This window comes from Aedes albopictus, chromosome 1 (genome assembly GCF_035046485.1).
Source record: "Aedes albopictus strain Foshan chromosome 1, AalbF5, whole genome shotgun sequence".
NCBI lineage: Eukaryota > Metazoa > Arthropoda > Insecta > Diptera > Culicidae > Aedes > Aedes albopictus.
The window spans coordinates 317,197,522-317,225,030 of NC_085136.1; the positions used below are offsets into that span (position 1 = coordinate 317,197,522).

At 37.7% G+C, this 27,509-nt stretch overlaps 1 protein-coding gene across 4 annotated transcripts in view; it reads right to left on the bottom strand.

Annotated features, from left to right (window-relative positions):
- Positions 1-27,509, bottom strand: part of LOC109423620 (ankyrin repeat and fibronectin type-III domain-containing protein 1-like) — a 324,977-nt gene that overhangs the window by 161,445 nt on the left and 136,023 nt on the right. Inside the window, exon 2 of one of the 4 annotated variants that reach the window (XM_062847174.1) lies at positions 2,171-3,088. The exons of 2 other annotated variants lie outside the window; for them this stretch is intronic. In XM_062847174.1, the coding sequence (XP_062703158.1) occupies positions 2,171-3,056 (886 nt within the window). In that variant the 5' untranslated portion in view covers positions 3,057-3,088. Of the gene's footprint in view, positions 1-2,170; positions 7,277-27,509 lie in introns of those variants that run through there. One more of the 4 variants, XM_029867454.2, reaches the window with a different exon arrangement.

Below are 27,509 nucleotides of genomic sequence, written 5' to 3' on the forward strand. Positions count from 1 at the left end.
AATACCTGATGAAAACCCGGGAAACATTTCAGCTAGAATTTTCAATTCCTGGAAATCCTTAAACAGTCTGTGAAATATTTTTTGTAAGATTTTTTGAAGTAATTCCTGATCAAAAAAAACTTAGAGATTCTCTGGAGGATATTCTAAAAATCCCCAGAAGGTTTTACGAAGAAATCCCTGGAAGAATTTCTGAAGAAATCCAAGTAAGGCTTTCGAAAATAAAACCTTTGGAGAAATTTTGGATGAAATCAATGGCGGTTTTTATAACGGAATACCTGGGGAAATTTATGAAAAAAAAATTCAAGTTCATGATTCTCTGGAGGAGTTTATGGGAAAACTCATGGTTTAATAGAGGGACTTAAGCAGAAATTTATGGAGAAATCTTTAGTGAACATGGATTATTTTTGGAAGAAATCAATGGTAGATTTTCTAAGCGATATGAGAGATTTCTTCTCAGAGGCATTTCTGAAAAACATCCTGGGTGGGATTTTTAAAGGAATCTCTAAAGGATTTTCTATAGGAAAAAAGGAAAAATGTGAAATAGAAGTATGGAGAAATAGAAGCTTAAACCCCCAGAAAATTTATAGAATCTGTGGAGAAATTTCTAAAGGTATCTTGAAAAATATTAGAAGAAAACCTTTAACCAATTTCTGAATAAATTACTAGATAACTTCAGAATGTCTCCCTAGAGGAGTTTCTATAGATGTACTTCGAAAAATTTCAAGAGGAATCTTCAGAAGAATTTTTGATTTTCTGTTTTGAGTTTCTGTGAGAACTTCTGGAGGAGTTTTTTGAGAATTTTTAAAAGAAATCCCTAGAAGAATTTCTGAAAGAATTTATGAAAGATTGTCTAAAGAAAACCTAGCAGAAATTGCGAAGAAATACTCAAAATCTTTGAAATAAAATATCATCATTCTTCTAGTTTTCTTCTAGCTTTAGGCCTTTTCGGCGCCCCTCTGAGGCTGGCGCCCTTGGCGGGGGCCAACCTGGCCAACCGCACGCTACGGCTCTGCCCAGAATAGTAAAAACCTTTTGATATTCTTGACGAAGGCCTAATAAATACATATAAACGTAACCCACATCCAAGTTCAGCTTTGCGAACAACTGGTATGACATTTATTTCGTTTTTCCAAATTTCATGTTGTTCAGGATGTTCTAGGTTATCAATGAAGCCCCAAATACAAGTAATCCCATTTTTGTCAAATAGAGGACTCAATTTGAAACAACTTTGCCGAAGACAGTATTCTGTTTTATCGAATGGGTAAATTTTGACGGCTGTTTCTATGTTGGGGTCATATATGACCCTCCGGTTTCAAAGGGTTAATCAAAATATACAAGTTTGGGTGTTAGAGGGTTAATTATGCAATGAAAATAGAAGAAACAAAAAACAGGTGCATTACAGAGGATTCCAGGGAAATTTTAGAGAGGTAATTTGAGACGTTCCAGGGGATTCCAGGAAATTTCAGAAAAGTTATATGTAGTTTTGGGGGGTTTCATATGGCTTTTACAGCAATCCAAAGGGTTTCAGAGGGGTTTCAATGCGGCTTTAAGAGGTTTCACGATGCTCTCCAGAGGGTTTTAGAGAGGTTTTGAAAAGGTTTCAGGGACTTGAGCAAATGTCAGTGAATTCAGAGGCCTTTAAGGGTTCCAGGAGTTTGAGGAGCTCGCATGAGAGTTTCGACGTCCTGAAACCTTCATAAAACAACTTCAAAACGCCATAACACTCGTGGAATTTCCTAAACCTACCTTGGGTCTCTCTGAAGCCCCATGATTCTTTCAGAACCGTTCCTAGAACCTCCTCAAACATCCCTGAAACTTTCTGACGCATCCCTGAAAGTCACTAAAAACCCTCGAGAAACTCCCTTAAAATATAATGTCACACTCTGAACTCTTCTGAAGCTTGTAATACCCCTATAATTTATCTGAACCTACCGTGAAACTTCTTTGGGAAACCTCTCTGAAATTCCTTGATACTCTTCTGGAACCCTTTTGAAATCCATGAGATCCTCTATGTGGATAACTAACAAAGAAGACTAATTTGCCACAACTTTTTTTCTATCGGAGTATGTAAACCGTTTAACAATTGGGTTCTAGACTACCGCTTCAACTAATTTATCTAAGACCTAGGTATTTTAATTTAAAAGAAAATAAATAAAAATGCATTTCTTACTGCTGCTACTGCTATTGGCCCAGACGGAACTCCTTCTGATGGTAGCCGTCCGTATTACCACCGAGTTGCCGCTACTCTCGTCAACGTTTTCGGACTGCTTTGACTCTGGAACAAATTCCGGCCTCCTGGTCACACCCATCTTCAGACTCAATCGCTTCACCGTCAACCTACTCCCCGCACCATCTTTACCCGGCGATTTCTTCTGCGGTGATCCTTCCACCGCTTCCGGTCGACTCCCAATAGTGACTCCGTACCGATCGGCCGCATCCCCACCACAGCGCAGCGATTGTGACCTCTTGACCCGACTACGGGGAGCCCCTTCCAGTAGGAGGGCCGCCGCTTTCGGAGGCATATTTTCCGGTACCTTGAAGTTATCGCTTCCGATGATGGTTGCAGCGGATGCGGTTGCGGTGGTCACGTCATCCTGCTTGCCGCTTCGGGATTGCATCCGTCGAAACTCGGCGTAGGACTCTTTCAGCCGGAGCAGTTTGGCTTTCAGGTTGGCCTTGGCAGCTGCGGCTGCCGCCGTGGTTAGGGTTGTTGTCGTCGTCGTCGTCGACGTCGAATGGTCTTTCTGGTGGGGACTGGGTCCCCTGCAAGGGGACACGGATACGAGCGGAGTGTATCGGGTGCTACCGCCGGATGAGTAGCCACTGACCACCGGATGTTTGAGGCGCGTTTTCAAACTCCGCAACGAGGTAAATGAGGCCCGCATCGAGTGAGTGCGCCGGAAGGGTTGTTGCGGTTGTTGCTGGATACTGCTGCCGTCATTATCGTCACTTTCCGCCACCACCGCCGTCGGATGGACATCGGCGCTGCTGGACGGTCGCCGTGGTTGCGGCCGGGGGCTTGCGGCTAGGATGCTTTCAAAGCGATGATAATTCATGGTTGCGTTTCGGGGTCGCGTCGGCCTAGATTCTGGGAAGGATAGAGATACGTGTATGTGTGTGTGTGCGCGTATAGATTAAAGTTTGGCACCCTTTTCAGGGGAAGGGTCGAACGAGACCGAGACCATTTTCCTCCGTTCAGTCGCTGCTTCAATCGATGTGGACGACTATTCGCTGTTTATTGAAGTCGAGATTACATTTTCGCAATTTATTTATTTATGTGCTTTACCGAGGAGTGAAATGAATCCCTAAAATAGGAACGAAGTTGTGGCGAATGAAGCTGTTGATGAAGTTGGTTTCGAACCGGAAAATTCGCATTGCAGTTCGCACGCTGCCCACGCCATAAATGAAATCAGGTACAATTGTAGGGTGACCAATTGCAAAATTGTGCAAAGTAAAATGTGATAGGTTTTGAAAATGTTTTTGTAATGCATATCCCAGAATTACCCATTTTTAAAAAATTCTTTGTTTTCCAGGATTTGAGAAATTATTCCAGATTAAATTAATAAGTTAACAAATAGTTAGAAAATCCTAAGGTACAAATTCAACTAACTGGCCACCCCAAACACGTGGGAAACGAACTCCCCCGCTCTGTGGTTGTAATTTTACGAGACGAACGAGCAGTATCCCAAACCAACGTAGCTCGCTGCCGCCCTTCCCATGCAAGCGGAATGGGAAAGGGCGAAAGCGCTTTCATCGATGTCTGTAATCTACTTACAGGTCGCTGAGTATGAATAGGAACATCATCGCTTCGCTCAGTCAAATAGATAGGTAGGTATGGGCCAGCCGACCAGTCGACTGAATGGGCAGATAAACTAGGAAATCGATGATGCTTTCGCTGGAAAACGGACGGACTCGATTCTGGGTTGGAACGAAAATCATAGGAGTTTAGTTTGTGGTAAATACATATGTACCTAATCGTTGATTGGAATTGATATAATTCTGCCACAATATGCGTGTATTATTTTTACCCACGCAACGCACGGTCGATCGGAAGGTTAGTTATAGAAAAGATGTAATTTAATTTACCCTGGTATTGACTTCAGCTTCACTGGATTAAACGGATCTAGAATAGTTATCAGCGCTCCCATACTTATCTGGATTGGAAGCTACGATAAATGTTACCTGGTGATGCGGCATCAGGCGAGACTACTATCTAAATTGACTAGGACAAAGCCTGCATCTCAGTTTAGTGTTCTTTGAAGCCGGATTTTTTTCAAGCATTATTATAGAGTTGTTTCTAGGTTTTTTGTAGTTTTGGTGGTCAATAGCATAAAAAGGGTAGAATATGATACAAAATATTTTTTTCAGGATACGCTAGGTCATCAAAACTGTTCTTGAGTTTAGATCCTAAAGTCTTCGGGTGTAACGGCAACTTCTTTCATTATACAAAGCTACAAATTGTAATCTATCATGTCCAGTAAGTCTTCTTAAAGGTTAATTGACAGTATCAGATCTCTCAGGTTATCATACCCAAGCAAGTTTTGGTTGTATAGAAGTAAATTTGACGTAATTTTAACATAATGTTAAAATAACGTCAAAATAACTTTTATACAACCAAAACTTGCGCTGCCGTAACTTTAATATGGCATGTGTGTTGCTTGGGTAGGTTATCCAAACTGTTATTGAGATTAGATCATAAGGTCTACAGGTGTAACGGTAACTTTTTTCATTATAAAAACTACGATTTGTAATCTAGCATGTCCAGTATGTCTTCAAAGTTACAGTGGTTGTTTTTATCAACTAAGCTTCATAACATATATAACAACGTAGCTGCTTTGGTGAGTTTAATGGATTATATAACACTACTTAACGTAGTGGCAAATAGTAGTTTACGCAACAAGGTGCAGAATGAAGATTTTTTACAGCACGAGTCGTACATTTATCCAACGAGGCTTGCCGAGTTGGATAATTACGACGGGTGCTGTAAAAATCGAGTTCTGCACCGAGTTGCGTACAACGTTTTTTGCACCTTCATAAATTACCACTTTAGGATAGTTTTTAACTAAACTTTTTCATCAGACTGCACACTGGTGTTCATAGCCATGATTAAGGAAGTCTGATCATAGCAGGTTATACTGTACAGTTGTCACAATTTTTCAAACCTGCGTCCAGAAAGCAAATCAGTGCTGTAATGAACCATTACAGCACTGTTAATTTGGTGTGGGAAAGTAGGCCTTCTCCTGTCAGATTTGCGTGAGGTAAAATGGCCTATTACGATGAGAAGTTGCAAAAAGCTATTATCACAAGTATAGACCTGAAGCTTTGAACTCAGTACCCAGTCAACCAAAGATCGTATAAGATACTGCATAAGATGTTAAAGTGGAGGCGATATGCGTGCATTTTACATGCGCCTAAATGGAGGCATGCACGCATATGGCCTCCACTTTATCATCTTATGCAACATCATATACGATTACTGGTTGACTGGGTAGTAGTGTTAGTGATCTGGAATATCTCAAAACTATCTTGAAAGCTCTCATGATATGTCAGGGGAATTACAGATTACAGTCTTAAGTTCATTGTAAGAATAACTACTGTTACTATCAAGAGCTAAACTTCAGGATAGTTTGGACGACCCTCAATGCCCCAAGGGTTAATAATCGTATATAGTAGACTTCAGGTTGATCCAGTCGCCGATATTGATTATGAAACGTTACTCAGTATGTCAGATATAGCTGATATTACGAGTGTAAACCTGAAGTTCTGAACTCAAAGATAGTTTGGCTGACCTGGAACATTCCCATAGTGTCTCCAAATGACATTTGAGATTTAGGAGCTTCACGGATCTCAGCAGATTATGCTATGCTATTATTTATGGCGGAAACACATAAATTTATACTTGTGGATTTGAAGGACTTCATTACAGGGCAGTTTGGAGGACGCTGAATGTCGCAAAGGTTTACAATAATACCAAGTAGTCTTCAGATTGGTTCAGTAACCAAGGATAAATATGCAACGTTACTCAGTATAGCAGACATGGCTGTTTTTACGAGTATAGACCTAAAGTCCTAAACTCCAAGTTAGTTTGGCTGACCTGGAATATCCTTGTAGTGTATTTAAATGACATTCGAGATTTCAAGAGCTTAGCGAATCCCAGCAGATTATGCAATACTATTATTTATGACGAAAACACATAAAGTTATTCTTGTAGATTTGAAGGACTTCATTATAGAACAGTTTGGACAAACCTGAATGTCCCAAAGGTTTATAATAAGCTTGTAGACTTCAGATTGCTCCAGTAGCCACGGATAAATATACAACGTTACTCAGTATGGCAGATATATCTGTTGTTACTTGTGTAGACCTGAAGTCCTGAACTCTAAGGTAGTTTGGCTGACCTGGAATATCCCTGTAGTGTCTATAAATGACATTTGAGATGTCAAGAGCTTCGCGGATCCCAGCAGATTATGCAATGCTATTATTAATGATGAAAACACATTAAGTTATTCTTGTAGATTTGAAGAACTTCATTACAGAACAGTTTGGATGACCCTGAATGTCCCAAAGTTTTATAATAAGCTGGTAGATTTCAGATTGCTCCAGTAACTGCGGTTGATTATACAACGTTACTCAGTATAATAGATATGGCTTCTGTTACGGGTGTAGACCTTAAGTTCTGAACTCCAGGCTAGTCTGCTGACCTGGAATATCCTTATAGTGTCTATAAATGCCATTGTAGATGTCAATAGCTTCACGGATCCCAGTAGGTTATGCAATGCTATTATTTGTGGCGAAAATACATAAAATTATTCTTGTAGATTTCAAGGACTTTACTACAGGACAGTTTGGAACACCTAGAACATCCCAGAATATAAAATACCTTTTGATATTCTTGACGAAGGCAATATGAATTCATATAAACGTAACTCGCATCCAAGTTCAGCTTTTAGCACAACTGGTATGTCAATTATTTCGTTTTTCCAAATTTCATGGTGTTCAGGATGTTCTAGGTTATCAATGTAGTCCTAAATACTAATATTCCCATTTTTCCCTAATAGAGGACTCAATTTGCAACAACTTTGCCGAAGACAGCATTCTGTTTTATCGAATGGATGAATTTGAACAGCCGTTTCTATGTTGGGGTCATATATGACCCCTCCGGCTCCACAGGGATGAGCACTTCCACAGTTATTAACTGAGACCTCTGCCCAAGGAAGGCAGGCAAATTTGCATTAGGCAGCATCCATTTATTACGTAACGCTAAAAACGACATTTTTTAACCCCCTTCCCCCTCCGTAACGGTTTTTTGTATGAAAATTCTAAAATTTTTGTATGGACCGTAACGCTCCACCAGGCTCCCCCTCCCCCTAGAGCGTTACGTAATTTGTGGATGGCGCCTTAGGAAATGTTCCTGGACCGATGGGTTCATGCTGAATACCCATATGCTTACCGCATCGACACTATGGGCCCTGAAGCTTCACCTATTGATTTTTTTTTCTAGATGCAATGTGAGCTTTATGGTGAACCAATTAGAACTAAGTATAATGCAGTGAACTACATGCATAACAAATTTCAATATTTTTTTAAATCGGAATGTTATTGGCAAATATTTATTTGTTTGTTTTTGTTGCGAACTCTAGTTTTGATTGCAGATTCCATTAACAAGGTTTCACTAGGTTAGAGATTATCGAGAGTGACTTTTTTCAATTAAATATACGCGTCCAATCCTTAAATCGTTTGCGTTTATATAATATATTTTATAGTTTTTCAACTATGTCACAAAAATATGATTGTTCATGATATTTAAAAAAAATTCTATTGGAAAATCTATGTTACGATCGCCATGTGATGTTAATATACGTATTTGAATGCAAACTTGAAAGCCCTTGAAGTTAGGATAAATGATGTGATTTACAATTGGTCGGCGTTAAGTCAGAGTGGACTACGCGAATTTTTGGGCATGTAAAGATAAGCGAAGGAATACGATAATTCTGAACTTTTCGACAATATTTTGATGCAGATGTTTCATTACATAATAGAGTAATAGTATTTCAGAAAATAATGCCCTAGATTTGATATTCCAAGTGCTTGAAGGACATTTTCCCAAAATCATTGAAAAACAGATGACTTAACACCGACCAATAAGTATGTTCATGAACTAAAAGCATACTTCAATAAAAATTCTAAGAGAACATTAATTTACAGCACTTTTGAAATTTACCCATAATCATATTTTTGTTTTTGTTTCTGGAGAGGGCACAGTACTTGTGGCTAGATATATGTATGAATATAGCATACGAAGACATTCTTTTTTCATTTCGAAATAAAACTACATTATTTCAAAGACATTTGGTTGTGATTGTAAGCCAACTGCAACCCTTTAAGGATGTTTGTTCTCAACAAAGTACTCATCTTTTCCCGGAATAAGTATCTTGGACTTTCTTGGCAGAACCTGTAAAAAGATTACCTACTGATAAAACTTCTTCAGAAACCCCTAATAATTGGTCTTGAGACATATTTTATATGTAAGACATTAGCAAGTTCTAGATGGAATTCCAAGAAAAAAATGCATTCGGTTTTTTTTTATCATATTTCATTTCTAAAAATATTTACATTCCTGGAGGAATGAGGAAATAACATGAATCAATGACGTCTTTTTATGTTGTTTTTGGGGGCAAATCCGAAAATTTCCTCAGCAGAGCTTGGACGAAAAAGGCTGGAAGAGTGTTTCTAATGGCAACTTTTTAAGATGTTTTTCAACAATTTGGTTTTTGTTTTTTTAAGAAAAAGTTTCAAGAAATTCAATACAATTTTAAATCATATTCATGTTCCTGTTTTTGTTAGTTTTTTAATGAAGCATATTAAGCAGCAAATGGAGAAAATCCAGAGTCATTCACGCCGATCCCCCTAACAAATTCTTGTGGAATTGTCTAGAATATCTAAAACTCTTGGAAGAATCTTCAAGCAGTTCTTTAAAAACAATCTGGAATGAAATCTTTAGAAGATGCCTACAAATCTTCAGGGGGTTCTTCTTTCTAAAAACGACTTTGATCCGATGATTTTGATATATTTGGCAAAACTACAACCTTTAACGATCTCTTCAAATGTTCCTCTGCTGGTATTGGAAGTTTTTTTATTTTATTCATTTTTTTTTCATTGTGCTATAACTCATTACCACTGGGACGTGTGGTATGCTAGATGATATTTTATGCTTTGGATGTTGAAAAAACCCCAGCCCAGAAAGATCTGGTCTAACTGTTGGCTTTGTTTCAAGCTCGTGCTTCAACTTTTGTTAAGAATACTCCTAAAAATTTTGTTAAAAATTTCTTCAAAATTTATGTTTGAAATTTCCTCAATAAGACTTGTCCAGAATTTTTTTTATGTATTCTCAATGACATTTTGCCTGGACTTTATAAGAAAGTTTCTCAAAGGATTCTATCGGAAAAGTTTTTCAAAAAATAATAAATAACTAAGTCCTGCAGAGTTTTCGCCAGAAATAAATTCAAAAATTTCCTGAATTACAAGTCTCTAAAAATTGTGCAAATGATTCCAACAAAATTTGTGGGAGTGGAATTTTCATAATAAATTTGTTAAAATACGTCAAGCAATGGCACAGATCGTGAAAAAAAATTGCCTTGAACTGGCTATAACTTGAAAATGGTCAAACTTATCGCAATTTTTATACCCCTATTCGAAAGATCATTGAATTTTCTATCAAATCACATCTTTGGATCGATTGGTTTAGTTAAATAACTATGTTTTCTAGAGCAAATACCTCAAAAGTAGTGCATTTTAATTTGTTTTTGTCAATTATCTTTGAAAAATGCGTAATAATTTAAAATTCTTTCTTATGCAAAGTTGTGGCCCTTGTTCCACTCTACAGTTCGTTCTTTGACATCAAACTTCTAGCTCTTATCGTTTTCTTGCAATTTTGCAATCCAGCCTCTAACAGACACTTTAACACTTTAACATTTGACCAAAAGTTCGTCAGGATACCGACCATAAAATTAGCGATAAACCCATGAGAATTTTTACTATACACTGATTTATGATTCTATTCAGAAAATGTTTCAGAATTCATTGAAGACAAACGAGAAGTCCTCACTTGCATACACGCTTTAAGGATGTGCTCTTTATTGATCAGGAGTTTTATCACGGTCGCCATGTTATATCAAATCTGCCGTCATAGGGCAATGATTATGCTTTTTCTCATGTTGTTTCAACAGATCTTAAAGAAAAAAAAAATACAATTGCTTGGTATTATGTTAGGCTTTAAAAAAGAAAAAGGAAAAAAAAACACCTTATATTCCAGTAGAAATGCATTGAGCGGAAAATCTCATAAATAAAGACATAAAAAAGTAGAAATGCACATTCGCCTCATTTACCTCAACGCTCAAGAATTTATTCGAGGAAAATTTAAACTAGGATTTATCAAAATCATACCGTCCAGCAGACAGTTGGACATTCTCTCAATTTTATTTTTTTTTGAATTCGACCAAAAAATTCACGAACATTTTTTTTTATTATAAACTGATTTGTGATTCTACTGAGAAAATGTTTTAGGATTCATTAAGAAATCTTTAAAAAAAGAGAAACCCTTGAACATATCGTACCATAGGTTTCACTAGCAAACACGAGAGAAAATAACCTGTATAAGATCAGTCAAATATTGTTTTGGGAATTTTAACCGGAGTCTTGTGGAGGGTTATGAAATAGATGGTCAGATACATTTCTTGGATTTTGTCAGATATATCTTGAAAATTTCAGTTTTAAAGATAATCTCGATATATGTATTCGATCCTTTTTTCCAATATTTCATTCAACACTTCCACCATGTTATTATATATCTTAACTAGGGAAACTTTCAGCCCAAGGTTGGATCGTGTCCAATCCAACAGTTATTAGACATACCTCAAAGAAGTCCACCAGAAAAGGCGATTTGCAATTGGTAACCACTTAGACAGAGGGAGGATAAACTTGTCAAACATTGTCAAATGGTCGAATTGTTGGAACAAATAAAAAGTAAAAAAAAGTAAAATCATATGATAGATTTCTAAGAAGCAATACAGAATCGAAAACAAAGGAAGATGATGAAATAGAAAATAGAAAAATGACCAATGTGGTCAGCAGGACAGATCACTAAATTGAAAGATAACAACATGGTAAAACAATCGAACGGATAGCTGGCCAATTGGACAACTATTGATGTATTCTAGTTAATTAAGTGGAAATAACACGAGGTCGAGTTAATAACGTGTCTATTTTTAAAAATTGTCGTAAGTTTGCTCTCCTGGTTGAAACGCCATTCATCATTGCTACTAGCTCTCCAAATTACGTAATCTAATTAAAGAATTCACTTAACCCACAAAAAAAATAGTTACAAGAACCAAACGCGATGACTTTCTCAACTAGGTCTTGAGCACGAATCCAACCTTAAGCTGTTACAGAATTTTCCCACCTCTCCTCCAAGACTCTTTCGTCGTCGCCAACATCCCAAAGTCAACAGACAACTTGCCCTTCTTTGTTCCTCACGGAAGCTCATTATTTGCTGCCCATCGAGAGCGCAAGCACCATCATAAGCTTCAAAACGGGCAAAAGGGCAGCCACTTCAATTATCCTTCTTCGATCGGGTGAAAAGCTGCCAGAAGAAAGGGCAATCCTGAGAACGGCCATACTTCAATCGCAAGAAAAGTGTTGATGCACCCCTATACACACTCTGAGTGACACTGAGTTGACAGTGCTGAATTGGTGGAATTTGAAAGTGGTTGGGTATCACTTGGCATGACAGTTCGAAATTGAAAGGTAATGTTTCAACTTTGAGAAGTGGGGTGGTTAACATAAACTTTAGAGAGTGCAAGTGATAGAAATAAGTTTTACTTCAGTATTACAACATTCGAAGATTTACTTATAAGAAGTGACATAAAAACCACTTCATTTGCTAACGAAATGTCGACACACAAGGATTTAAAAACTTGTTGGATTATAAACAGTACACTAGGAGACATGTTTTGCAAGTTCATTAGTATTTTTTTTCAATTGTTCACGGAAATTTTTGAAAATCCATAAAATTTCCGATTGTACTGAGTGTTACGGTCGCCATGTCGAAGAGAAAAGCTTTGTAGAGTTAAGATAAAATTTATATATAGTTTTTACTAAATGGTTCTTTGTGCTGTTCTTGTTACAAAAGTCAGCTTTTTTAATTTCTAATTTGTTCTCGGAAATCGATCATTAACATTTTTGTCTTCAAGGTAAATATTGAGCCCTTATTACGGTCGCCATATGCAAGAGAAAGTCATGTCGTAATATAGATGTGTAAGCTACAACGTGGTGCCATTTACTGGCCACTACAATTTATCGGTTGCCCTTTAAAATTTCTCTCGTAATTGTGCCAATCCGCAGTATTTCCGATTATGCATATTGTCACGGTCGTCATGTTCAAGAGAATATTGCATTTTTGTGTTGAAGTCGTTACTGTGTGTCTGCCCATTTGGCGTTGCCCAGTTTCCTGATGTGCTATGTGAAATTTGAAAATTGTTTTATCTTTCCTCTCAATTTATTTCTTGTAGTTCTAAAGTTTGTTTGTTTTCAAAACTCCAGGTCTATTTCCAAACGCCTAACCGACAAGCTTTGAAAACAAAATTTCCTCAGTTTTTCTTCCCAAGAAACAAGCACTCAAAACCACCATTCACCACCGGAAAGGACTCCGTGTGCAACGATGTCACAACTGATAATAATTCAATTGTCCAATGCATCGTCGGTAGTTTGTTTTGCTAGGCGCGTATTCTTTCCTATTGTCGACACAAGAATAGAAAAAGCATACGCTTCCATTGACGTCGTAGGAACTCAACAATGAATCAATCACTACCGGCCAGGTATCCCGGTGGTGTATGCAACCAATACACAGTACACACAGATGAACGTATGCTAGGCACTTGGGTCCTCCAGCCAACCAGCCACCATCGGGGAAGTAGCCTCTTAGCAATTGAAACGCTCAATAGCCAGGAGGAACGAGTTTTCGTTCGTCGTTGAGTTGCACTATTGTTCGACTCAAAGACTCAAACCTGGAGGAAGAAAAAATGCACAAGAATGGGTTGCACAACTACCCTAGTCAGTGGTAATATGCATTGCTCTTACCGGTTGGCTGCTTGCTTTGTGTACAAGCAAGCACACGGTAGCCAAGCGAAAGCACAACCAGTAGGAAGTGGCGCCTCCGGGATACTCGATTGAGTGCAATTTGTGGCACTGTAGTCAGTCACCGGAAAGGATAGTTGTGGATAGGAGCATGGGCGTGCTGAGGAATGAAAGAAGGAACATGGAGATGGTTGAATGCTGGGAACAGCAGAAAAAAATCAATTATTCGTACAAAAATTAAAAAAAGAATTGGGTCACGGTCTCTATGTTATGATTCGCAAATAACATCAATTAATCCATGGGTTCGATCCCCGTTCCAATCTGGAGCTTTTCTCGACTTCCCTGGGTATAGTGTATAATTGTGCTTGCATCACAGTATACAAAATCATACAATGGGCAAAGAGAGCCCTTCAATTAATAACTGTGGAAGTGCTCATAGAACACTAAGTTGAACAGAAGCAGACCAAATTCCAGTGGGAACGTAGAGCAACAAAGAAGAAGAAGAAGTATAAACAACTGCTTCATTTCCTTTATGTTATTTCAATTCATATTCTTATCAAATTTCATTTCAGGTAAATGGTAGTTATCTTTCTGGAGTTTCTTCAGGATATTTCAGATTCACAAAGCTACTAAGGGCCTGTCCATAAGCTACGTACAGGGGATAGACAAAATGATCGGGACAGGCAAATTTTTTACTTTTCAAAAAATGTTCAACTAGCTGTAACTTTTCGAAATGTGCATCAAATATTCTCAAATTTTCGTTGATCAACTAGTTGTGTATCAATGGACAAAATTTGGAAAAGATCGGGCTATTCTGCACCAAGTTATAAAGATTCTAGAAAAAGGTGTAGTTTTCCGATATCTAAATTTGAGCTGTTATATCTCCGGATTCAATGAACCGAATGCAATGAAATGTTGAATATTTATGACTTACATAATAAGCTTTAAAAAACTTTCGGCATTTTCTAAAACTTCAACATCGTTTCAAAATTCAAGATGCTAATTATAGTTCATTTAAATTCCCTCTAGTTGTCTTGAATATAAATAGGTTTTGAAGGAAAGTAACAACGTAGCCTTCAATTAATAGAAAAAGTATTGAGATGCATAATAAAAATAGACCAATTTACTAAAAAAATCATAAAATAAATAAAATTGCTTAAGCTTTTTCTCTTGTTAATAATTTAAAGTTGTGTCAAACGTTTTTCAAGGCTCATTATATAAGTCATAAATGGTTCATTGAATCCGGAGATATAACTGCTCAAAGTTGGCTATCGGATAATTATACCTTTTTCTAGATTTTTTATAACTTCGTGTAGAATAGCCCTATCTTTACCAAATTTTGCCCACTGATACACAACTAGTTGATCAACTTACAGTGAAAATTTGAGAATAATTGATGCACGTTTCGAAAAGTTACAGCTAGTTGAATATTTTTTGAAAAGTGAAAATTTTGCCTCTCCCGATCATTTTGTCTACTCCCTGTAGACTCTTAGGGAGGATGGTGGGTGAGAGGTCTTGCCAAAGTCTTCGCTTCATTCAAACTTCGAAAATTTTGTATGTAAGTCAACGAGGGAGGAGCGGGAGGTATGAGATGGCCTAAAATGAGTCTACGTAGTTTATGGACAGCGGCTAATTAATATTTAAAAAGTGCAATTCCAGAGTCATGAAATGTTTTATTGTTTAACCTTCCAGGACGCGCGCCATCAAGCTACCGAAACTGCACCGCGCTCGCGCTGTATACGAAAAGCGAGGTTTTTTGGTAGTGTTGTACTTTTTACAACAGCGCGCGCCCTGAAGGGTTAATACTCCCTGGTAGTGCTCAAGAAGCTGGTATATTAACATTTAAGGAGATGATACATTCCGGTACCCCATGAATTCCTGTTAAAAAAGTGAAATGGGTGATTTTACAAGAAATTCTACTTTTTTGTGGAAATATTTTTTAAAATACGACTAATATTTCCTAAAGACATACTATGGGATATACTTTAGCCAATGAGCCAGGATTCACTCAAGGAATTTCGAAAAAAAGCCTTATTTTGTTTTCAATTTCTTCAAAAGTTCACCAGAATTTTGAAAGATCTGGTTTAGATATTTTAAATCAGGGATTAAGGTCCTTTTAGACATGACAAATGTTTGGCCAAACATGCCCAACAAAAGACCAACACAACGTGAATCATTGCAACCTTGGCTGAATGTCGGACTTCAATGACAATTATTTGGCATAATGACACTGTTTGTCAATGGCACCTTTACAAATAATTAAGATATCTCAACAAACTCTTTTGAATATTTCTCTAGCAAATCTACCTCACCATTCCCTGGCAATAACTCTAGAAAGTTCTCTTTAAAATTAACTAGGGATTTCAATCGGATCTCCTTTATATTTTACCACAACGGATTCGTTAGTATCGGAGTGACTACTGATAAGATTCTTTAGGTTTCTGTAGGGTTTTCCACACTGCAGGAATTTTCCATGCTAATCAATCTCTGATAATCTTACAACCTTCAGGTTACTACGGGTATTGAAACATCGTCAAGGCTCATGTTTAGTAAAGATCTAAAAAAAAACGCCTCTTAGAAATCTGGGATATATCTCACAGCATCAAATTCAGAATTTAGGTACATCATGATGCTTCAGGAACCCTGAGTATTGTGTTGTTCTTTGCTGTGCATGCATCGCTCCTGTAAGGGGTGAGTATGGTAGCATAATCGATCGCGTTCGCTATTGTCTCGAGTGAAAATCAAAACAATAGATGTGCGGGTGTTTAGTGTTCAGTATTGTGTTGTTCTTTGCTGAGTATTGTGTTGTTCTTTACAGAGAAGAACATTAATCAAGACAATTAGATGGTGAGATCTTTCCAATATTATTTATTTATTTATAAATAATTCTACTATTTATAATAAATATACTAAATTTTTTAACTGCATATAAGTTGAAAATTCGCTATTTTCAACATCCTTTCATCTATTGGAAGATGCTTCAGTTCTGGGCTCTTTCTAAGTTGATGAAGGGATTTATAAATGCTTGCAAGGACTTGGCCAGGTGTGTGGAGCTGAGTGAATCTATGACATTGTAGATAGTAGCGACATCAGCAATGTCAATGGAAATTCAACTTTGCAACTCCATCCAAGATTTGTGCAAGTATTCATGCTATGCTATGCTATGCTATGCTATCATGATGCTTCAGGAACCCTTCAGGAAACGTGTTTTCAAAACAGTTATGTAACTAGCCTAAAATATTAATAAATAATAATAATAATAACCTCAAACAATTCAATTGTGCCCATGGCTTTCTTTTTTAGTTTAGACTCGGAAACTTTTTGGAAAAACTATTGGTATTATGTGTATGAAGTTTTTTTTTTTTTTAGAATTTGTAACTAACACAATAGTCTCACGGATGCTATTTCAAATTGTCTGTTCCTTTGATATAAATTCTGAAAATACATCAAGTTTAACAAGCTTAAACCAGTTGTGACATATAGACGCCGTTCACTTGATTATTTACGGCTTGCAGTCATAAAAAAGGCGTTGCCGTTTACTGTAGAAATGAGATTACTCTTCATTTCGTCATAAGTTTAGAATTATTTTTTTTTAATCTTGTTAAGTGTTTACATAGAGCCCTGTCACGGTGACCATGTTGCTTACAAATGATTTTTGTTTAATTCAACTAATTAACCTCGTTACAAAGTTTGCAATATTACCTATATGCATGTTTTTTTTCTGTCGGCCATAGTTTTCACGCTTCGCGTAATCATAAACGGATTCATGTTTCGAAAAAGGCTCAATACATGTAGCCGAAACGTCAGGTGTAGCACATTAATCCGTTTATGATTACGCGAAGACTGAAAGCCGAAAACCTCCGTAACACAACCACAATCACAGTCGATCCCCATACATCATAAAAATGACCAACACCGTTCACTTGATTATTTACGACTGTCAGTCACTAAAAAAGCGTTGATTATTACCGTTTACTTTATAGAAGAGCCTATTCTACATCTCGTCAATGGTTCCGAATGATTTGTCAGTGATTTTCCCTATATCTTGTCAGTGTCACGGTCGCCATATTGAGTACAAAATTGGTTTTTAATCCAATTGATTAACCATTTTAACGAGCTTTTCCATCAGCGGTCGTCATGATTTGGAGTAGGAAGTGTTGTTATTAAACTTTAAAAGCATTGTCAAGGTACTTATTTTTTTTTCTAAATGTATTTTCTCTAAAGAAATATCTCTCAAAGTACTATGAACATTTAGAAAAATCAGTTTGAAAGATATTTTATTGAGAAGAACAAAGGAATCGATTGCGACAAGAAAATGATGCAACGATAGTTCTGAATTGAGTCTCACGAGAAACGGAGGCATTAACCATAACCATTTGGTTTCTTTACCGCCAGTAAAGCATGGTTTTGCGTGCAGAAGGGAAGATGTAGGAAGAGTAGTTAAGCCATAGGTCTCGAAATAAATATAACCAGAGCCAAACATCTTATTCATTAGGATGAAAAAAACATTATAAAAAATCCTTTTCAATCTCTTTCATTGTTTTAAATATTTTTGGGTTTTTGTAAGTTTTCGTTCACAAGGGATTTTCTAATTTAAACTTTTTTTCAACAAGACCCGAATGAGTAGAGATTGAATAGTTTAAAAGAATATGTCAAATCAAAAAAAGGAAATTAAAAAAAAAAAAATTCCAACTTTTGTTAATCAGTACACGACATGACCACTTACCACTCCCAGGTCACTATTATTTATTATTATTGTTTTTTTTTATTTTTTCTAACATATTTTTGGTTTGTATTCCATAGGAATTTCCTGAAACGTACCTAACTCGAGTCATGTACAAGACACTGGAGACGACCGTACAGCTGAGGTACGAAATATGTACTATCCATTGGAAGCAAATACATAGCTGGAATTATAAGAAATAGCAGTTAACGCAATTTTCTTTTACTAATATAAAATAGTTACCCTTGCAAATTTGAAAAACAAAATTAAATTTATTTTCAAGCCTGCTATCACGAGGATTTTTTGAGATTTTTTAGTGATTTTCATTAACGGGCTCAGGTTACCCTCGGCTTCATTTCTCTGGAGAAAAGATAAACATAGAAGTTCAAGAAACCCCCTGTAAGCATCAAACTATATGTTTATTTTTATTTCAATTAATTTTTAGTTCGGCAGAAAATAAAGCTCCACTGTCCCCTATTATTCTGATCTACACACGTCACTGAATTCAACTACTTCATCGCCACAATCGAGTGATGAGCAAATGTTTTCATATACCTCTTACTATTTCGGTCCGTTCAAGCAATTCCTGCTGACTTTATACGGAGTGGCGGTGCTACCTACGTGCTACGGTATCCTCGCTTTCTCTCTCTCTTGTGAATTGCAGCATCATAGCAGGTACTGTGAATGATTGGGAATTCCGATAGTTGGTTTTACCTGTCGCCTTGGGTTTCGCCATCGAAGCTGGTTGATTAAAGTGCGGTAAGTGATACAACTGGCACCAAGCAACAAAATAAAATTGAAAATTTTCCGGAAAATACTTGAAGAAATTTCAATAACTTTATCTGACGCTTCACAAGCAGCTAACGGTAGCAACAATAAAACCAACTCACTTTCCGGTAGTGTGGCATCCCAAATAATAATAATAAATATAGAGGAGGTTTCTCAAAATCTACAGGTTTTACCTAATTAGTTTTAATTTGGTTTTATGATAGCTTTGAGAGAATGTTTCAATCTATTTAACTTGGAAATGTTATATCACAAGCAAAATTTCATTGATGTACACAATAGCCTTATGCACGCATTTGGGTGTATTTTCTCATTTTTGGTTCTTGATTTTTTTGTTAAAAATAACGAAACCATATTATTAAAATCTGGTTTTAGGAAGGATGAAGGTGATTCCTGATTTTTGTCCAGGGAGAAAGTGTGCTTTATATACCATTTTTGTTCAAACTTCCGATTAAAAATGGATTGAGTAAAACTCTCCACCAACGACAACGGTAAACAACGATAAACAACTGTCATTCAAGATATCGTCAAGCTAGATGTAAAAAAAAATTAATAAACTTTACCTACCGAGAAAAAGCATACTCTAAAATACTAAGCACAACAAAAAAGAGGCGCTGGTTGGTGAGATAATAAGTTTTTGTTCTGTAATGACACATTAATTACGTGCTTCAATAATCAGAAGAGCCCATCAAAACGGTAGAGTATGAAGATTCTCCAAGAACCACAACATACACCAGCACTCATCTGCGCCACGAATTTTCACGCACTCTCATCCAAAGTCTATAGTGAACGACTTCTCAGAGTGCTCAGAAGTATATACAGATAATAATAATAATGATAAACAACTTCAGCAGAAGCGAAATCCATGCTGGTGGCTGATACATACATCGCCAATCTTCATGTGGAGAGAGCGATTGTCTAAGATTTGGGTTCTCGAAACAGCAGCCAGCCAACCAGCGTTGGATTGTTGTTCCCGGCCCGGTATGAATGATAGAACGATCTCTTTTTATGAAGGTCTTCATATTGTTGGCAAGGGGATTTTGTCACAAAACGATTATGTTGGAGGACGAGCAGTTACGTTGATTTATAGACAGATTTTGTTTGGATATGATGCACATTGGTCATTTTTTGAGATAACGTTGATTCAAAACAATGGACATGAGAAATGGTTCTGATTGAAGAGCTGGCTTTAGTTAACCTTCTTATACCCATTTTTTATTTTGTTTTAAATCATCTAAAATATTTTTTTTTTTAAATTGGAAGGTGTTTCTTTTTAATTTTCAATTTTGTGGATTTTTCTTACTTTTTTTTTTGAAAATCCCTACACTTTTATGCTTTTCCTGGAAGCCTATTTTTGATAACAAAAATTTGACACACACATTTTGAGATATCCCCTTTCTATTTTCCATGTTATACAAAGAAAAAAAAAGTGTATTCAACTTCAATATACTCTTTAACTATGATAAAATGATCGCGCTATTTTTTTTCTGAAACAATGTTAAATGTAGTTATTCAACATGATAAAAATCAAATATCTTTATAAACGAGCCTTCATTTTGAAAACTTAATCTATAAATTATCCCTATTTTATGAAAATTTATTTCTTCGACCATCACATGCAGCTAATCGGAAATTATTCACCTCAAAGCACGCAAAAATATTTACAGCATTCAGTGGTTTAAAAGTGCCATGAAATCACATTAATGGACCCATAAATTCCTCCCCTCTCAGAACAGACATCCTTCACTCAAGTAAAAGCACGAACCAGGAAGAAACTGTGAGTAACAGCACATCAAACTCGGCGAACTGGGACGTTAAGTCCTATCAGAGGGAACCCATCTAAAGCTCTTTTCCACCTTAATCACACCACACCTGCTGCCAGCTGGTCATTGCCATCCGGATTGGTCGGTTCGGGTTCGCTCAACTCTTAAAGAAACTTTTCCTACCGGGGCAATTTTCTCCCATTGCGAAAAACTTCGCCCTCGGACTCGGACAGTTGAGGTGGAAGTGCGAAGCGCGAGCTCTTGCGTGCTTGCGCTATTCATCATAATTTTCATTTCTATTCTCCTGCACAATGGGTAGGAAACTTGGAAGTCTGTGGAGAAACCTCTCAGGATTCTGAGGGGAATCCTTTCAGGATACTCAGAATCCTCAGAATACTTTCAGGAATCCGAGGAAAACCCTTTCACGATTCTAAGGAGAATCCTTTCAGGATTCTGAGGAGAATCCTCTCAGGATTCTGAGGAGAATCCTTTCAGGATTCTGAGGAGAATCCTTTCAGGATTCTGAGGAGAATCCTTTCAGGATTCTGAGGAGAATCCTTTCAGGATTCTGAGGAGAATCCTTTCAGGATTCTGAGGAGAATCCTTTCAGGATTCTGAGGAGAATCCTTTCAGGATTCTGAGGAGAATCCTTTCAGGATGCTGAGGAGAATCCTTTCAGGATTCTGAGGAGAATCTTTTCAGGATTCTGAGGAGAATCCTTTCAGGATTCTGAGGAGAATCCTGTCAGGATTCTGAGGAGAATCCTTTCAGGATTCTGAGGAGAATCCTTTCAGGATTCTGAGGAGAATCCTTTCAGGATTCTAAGGAGAATCCTTTCAGGATTCTGAGGAGAATCCTTTCAGGATTCTGAGGAGAATCCTTTCAGGATTCTGAGGAGAATCCTTTCAGGATTCTGAGGAGAATCCTTTCAGGATTCTGAGGAGAATCCTTTCAGGATTCTGAGGAGAATCCTTTCAGGATTCTGAGGAGAATCCTTTCAGGATTCTGAGGAGAATCCTTTCAGGATTCTGAGAAGAATCCTTTCAGGATTCTGAGGAGAATCCTTTCAGGATTCTGAGGAGAATCCTTTCAGGATTCTGAGGAGAATCCTTTCAGGATTCTGAGGAGAATCCTTTCAGGATTCTGAGGAGAATCCTTTCAGGATTCTGAGGAGAATCCTTTCAGGATTCTGAGGAGAATCCTTTCAGGATTCTGAGGAGAATCCTTTCAGGATTCTGAGGAGAATCCTTTCAGGATTCTGAGGAGAATCCTTTCAGGATTCTGAGGAGAATCCTTTCAGGATTCTGAGGAGAATCCTTTCAGGATTCTGAGGAGAATCCTTTCAGGATTCTGAGGAGAATCCTTTCAGGATTCTGAGGAGAATCCTTTCAGGATTCTGAGGAGAATCCTTTCAGGATTCTGAGGAGAATCCTTTCAGGATTCTGAGGAGAATCCTTTCAGGATTCTGAGGAGAATCCTTTCAGGATTCTGAGGAGAATCCTTTCAGGATTCTGAGGAGAATCCTTTCAGGATTCTGAGGAGAATCCTTTCAGGATTCTGAGGAGAATCCTTTCAGGATTCTGAGGAGAATCCTTTCAGGATTCTGAGGAGAATCCTTTCAGGATTCTGAGGAGAATCCTTTCAGGATTCTGAGGAGAATCCTTTCAGGATTCTGAGGAGAATCCTTTCAGGATTCTGAGGAGAATCCTTTCAGGATTCTGAGGAGAATCCTTTCAGGATTCTGAGGAGAATCCTTTCAGGATTCTGAGGAGAATCCTTTCAGGATTCTGAGGAGAATCCTTTCAGGATTCTGAGGAGAATCCTTTCAGGATTCTGAGGAGAATCCTTTCAGGATTCTGAGGAGAATCCTTTCAGGATTCTGAGGAGAATCCTTTCAGGATTCTGAGGAGAATCCTTTCAGGATTCTGAGGAGAATCCTTTCAGGATTCTGAGGAGAATCCTTTCAGGATTCTGAGGAGAATCCTTTCAGGATTCTGAGGAGAATCCTTTCAGGATTCTGAGGAGAATCCTTTCAGGATTCTGAGGAGAATCCTTTCAGGATTCTGAGGAGAATCCTTTCAGGATTCTGAGGAGAATCCTTTCAGGATTCTGAGGAGAATCCTTTTAGGATTCTGAGGAGAATCCTTTCAGGATTCTGAGGAGAATCCTTTCAGGATTCTGAGGAGAATCCTTTCAGGATTCTGAGGAGAATCCTTTCAGGATTCTGAGGAGAATCCTTTCAGGATTCTGAGGAGAATCCTTTCAGGATTCTGAGGAGAATCCTTTCAGGATTCTGAGGAGAATCCTTTCAGGATTCTGAGGAGAATCCTTTCAGGATTCTGAGGAGAATCCTTTCAGGATTCTGAGGAGAATCCTTTCAGGATTCTGAGGAGAATCCTTTCAGGGTTCTGAGGAGAATCCTTTCAGGATCCTGAGGAGAATCCTTTCAGGATTCTGAGGAGAATCCTTTTAGGATTGTGAGGAGAATCCTTTCAGGATTGTGAGGAGAATCCTTCCAGAATCCTTTCAGGATTCTGAGGGGAATCCTTTCAGGATTCTGAGGAAAGTCCCAGGATTTTGAGGGAAATCACAGGAGAAATCTGTCAGGATTCTAAAGAAAATCCATTTAGAATTCTGCGGACAAGTCATTAAGGGTTCTATGCAGAATCCTTTCAGGATCCCGTGGAGAGTCCTCTTAGGATTCTATGGTTAATCCTCTTAGGATTTTCTTCGAAGCCTTGTATTTTTTGGACAAATTTTGCGTTCCGCTCCCACAGTGCAAAGATTGCATCTTGCGAGGATTTTGAGATATTGTGTCTTCTTTTGACGTCAGTCAGAAGCATGCCCCCTTCCTGCGAGAGAGACCACGGTGACGACGTCGATGGCTGCAGGAATTTTTCCACATTTTCCATCAGTGAATCTTCCGGTTTACTTCATAGGGTAAGCGTACCAGAGTTGAACATTCTGGGCCGTTCTGGTCATATTGAGCGTATTGGCCACTTCCTTAGAATGAAATGGCCTACTGGGTATATAACATTCATTTCTTTGTTTTAATGCGGTTCAAGATTGATAGAAATTACTCTGTTTAGTGTTACAAAGTTAATTGTGGCCAAAACGAGTGTTATCAATATACACGGAACGTGTTTGCCATTTTGATCATTTTCATCATTTGAGCTTTTTGGTCATGTTGGCCACTTTTGCCACTAGGGTAATTTCATCTACTGTAATCATTTTGAACATCTTTGGCAATTGTATTCCAAAAAGTGGCCAAAATGTGGCCTTTTTGGCCACTTTCTACAATAGTTCAGTACAGTACAGCCACCCTCACATAGAACGGGTCACCCAACCAAAGAGCAAACATGGTGTCAGAAAGCATCCACCATCCTTGGACCATTGCTATTTCATATTTGCTATTGCTGGCGCGTCGTGTCCAACGCGAATCGGGGGGCAGTAAGGGCTCGTTCAAATATTACGTAACGCAAAGGGGGGAGGGAGGGGGTCTAGCACTGTGTTACGCTTCATACAAAATTTCAAATTTTCCCTTACAAAAGTTGTTACGTGGGGGAGGGAGGGGGTCTGAAATTGTCAAATTTTGCGTTACGTAATATTTGAATGAACCCTAATTTATTGGTTAATTAAATAAGAAAGAATCCGGGATCTGACAAGCCATAACTCTTGTTGTGTCCTCCTGTTTCGCATGTGTTTGGTCCCGGGGCGGGTTTCAGTCTATGCACTGAACTCATTTTCTCATTTTTGCCACGACCGACGCCGCGACGGATCCGTGTTGATGCATAAAAGATCCCAGCGCAGCGCAGAGGGAAATTAAAAAAGAAGCGTCCAAAAATAGAAAATGACGTGGACGATGCGATGCGACGGATGCTGACTTGGTTCTGGTCTGGGATGTGTAGGCGGAAACAGTTGCAGTTTTCTTTCCGGAAGCTCGACTCCGGGCGTCCCATGGCTACGGATGGTAGTACGCGATGCGCTGGATGGAAAGTGACGTTAAGTTTGTCGCCCTGAGACTTTAAGACCGTTATAGGATTACTCATTGGGTTTGCTTTGGAAACGTGAGTACACTGACTGGTATTTCCTTCCTGTTTCCTGCAGTGTTGAATGGTATAGTTTTGCCATTAAGACGAACATCTTCTATAGTGCAACCCGCGCAGTGTGATTTGAACCATTCTTAGGATATATGTCCCAATAACAGTGGATTGAAAAATAGATGGCCAAATGAATAATATATAAATAGCACAGAAAAATCAGATAAATTTAGAAGTGGAAAAACAATGACAAAGAAAACATGTCCAGTTGAAAAAAATAATAGAATTAAAAAAAAATAATGGGTAGATGATTAGGAGCCCTGAATAAACAAAAGGCCAAATTGGTTCGATGGCCACTGATTGAAAAAGGAACTGAATGACCAAATAGTAAACAGTCTAATGGATAAAAGATAAGTAATCACCAAAGATTAGCAAATGGCCAAATTGGTCAGATGGCCACTGATTGAGGTAGGAACTGGATGGTCAGATGGTTTAAACACTCCATTTTGAATATTCGTGAGATGGCCATATATAGAAAAATGGATGAATGATGGCCAAACATAGCCAAATGGATTTTAAAAATCTCGTTAATATAGACAACAAAAATAACCAAATGGATAGATAGTGGCCAAAAATGGCCAAAAGAATGAATAGTGGCCACATAGAGAGATGATCGACGAAGATGGTGTCACGCTCGAAACTGGAGTAAAGTTACTTAATAAATTAATATCACGGTAGGTGGGAGACAGCCAAAAATGGCCAAATATATAGATTATCGAACAAAATATGTCAAAAGTATCTTCGATTATTTTGATGAATTTTCAAATGATGAAAAAAAGGTTATCGCTAAAGATTGGCAAATAACCAATGGTCGGATGGTCTTTGATTGCAGAAAGATTGGAGAGGTCAAATGTATGGAGCGATGCAATTAGTATATTAAATAGATTTACCTAATATTGCAAAATAAACCCACAATTAATTTAAAATATGGCCTGCATGTGTCCACAACTGTTTGACAAACATGCTAAATAGTCAAACGGTTGAACGATATGCAACTGCCAATGATTGGCAAATGAATAAATTGGTCAGTGTCCACTGCACGAGGAATCATCTGGATGACCAAATGAATTGAGCGCTCCATTTGGAATACTGGAGAGATGGCCAAATGGATGGGTAATGGCCAAACAATGCCAAATGGATGGATAATGTTCAAACCAGGCCAAATTAATTGCTGATGGCCACTGAGAGGGATGATCAGTTGAAAACATGGCGAAAGTAGATTCAAAATCATTCGACTAAAATAGTCAAATTGTTCAACGATCAATATAGTTGCCTTCAATGATTGGCCAATGAAAGAATTGGTCAGGTGGCCATTAATGGCCAAATGGTTGAAAACACAAAAAATTTGAGAATGTTGGTCAGACATGGCCAAAGGTGTTGGGAGATGCTGAAAATGCCCAAATGAATTGATGATTGCCAAAAAAAAGAGACAACTGGACGGATGATGACCAAAAATAGCCAAATATATGGATTTTTGTAAAAATAATTAAAGATCGAGATATGACCAATGAACAAGTAGGTAAGATGACCACTAATCGAAGAAGGAACAGGATAGTGACATGGTTGAAAACACTTCATGACCAAATATGACCAAAAAGAATGAATGATAGAGATGGATTGCGAGATAATCAGTTGAAAAGATGGTAAAAGTCAGTAAGGTGGCATTCAATAGCTCTCGCGTCAAGTAGTTACTTTATGCATTTGGCCATTGAAATTTCTTCAGTAATTCCTTTTTTTAACGCCCTTGAGAATAACTTTGCAATTTGGCAACTTTGAAGAAATATGATTGAAATTCTGAATGTAAATTCTTTGGAGACTTCTTCGGCAATATCTATAGGGAATTCCATTGGCAATATTTTTGATTTTTTGCAATTCCTTTGAAAATTTCTTTGGCAATTTATTTGATAATATTTTCCGCAATTGATTTGGATAAACCAACGGTAATTTCTTTGAGATTATTTTTTGGATTTTTTTTTCAAAATCGCTGGAAGTTCCTTGCAATGGAATTACCGGAGGTTTTACCTATTAAAAAAAACATCCAAAAGGAGTTTCAAAAAAAAAATCCATAGGGTTTGCTGAAAAAAAAATTAAAAGAAGTTGTTCAAGAAATTCTCTAGTGGATTTCTAAAGGAATTGTCGTACAAACTTCTTAACAAAATACCGGAAGAATTCGTGAAGAAATAACGAAAACATTTCAAGAGACCATACAAATTTCCAAATATAAATGCCTAAAAAAAATTTGCCAAATGAATGAAAAAAAAACCATATTAATCCACCTAGTGGTGATAGTGCCTTTCTCGTCGAACATGTTCTCACAATATTTCTGGCAACGTAAGTCAAAGTGTTTCTGAACCCGAATATTTTTATAGAAAAGCAAGCATTTTATCAAAGACATCTTTGAATTGACTTAAAGCTTATTGATTGCACATAGTCCGACGTTATGTTCAACGTATAAGCAGGGCTGAAAAATATCAGACTTCTCAGTTGACTGCTTGAGCACTTTGTTGAGCACCTTCACTAACACTGGAGGCTGATCAATATCAAGACGATACTAACAAGCTAAGCTATAACTCTTTACACAATCACAGATCACAATTTTTTTTCTGAACATTTGGGCTATATCTTATTGACCGTTGAAAACAAGAGCGATAGGTAGTGAGTATAGTGCGACGTCTGTGGGTTTAATTTGTAAGATTTTGTTCTCTTACACATTTATCGCTTGCATTGATTTTATTTATTTTCGTAGTTCCGGCGAAGCACCAAACGCTGGTTGTGCAACCCTACCGGTAGTCTGTAATGTGGTGTGAGCCTATTTTCTAGTTAACCGTTCCTCGGGTTATTCAAAAAGCCGTGATGTAATATGTTGCATGGTACATTTGGTTACTTTCGATGCGGTACCGGAACAGGTTCCGGAGCAGACCGGGTCTCCCAAATATAGTCTGAGACTATTTCATTGCTAACGTTCATTAGGTTACCCAAAAAAACACGATTTGATTTATCTCATGC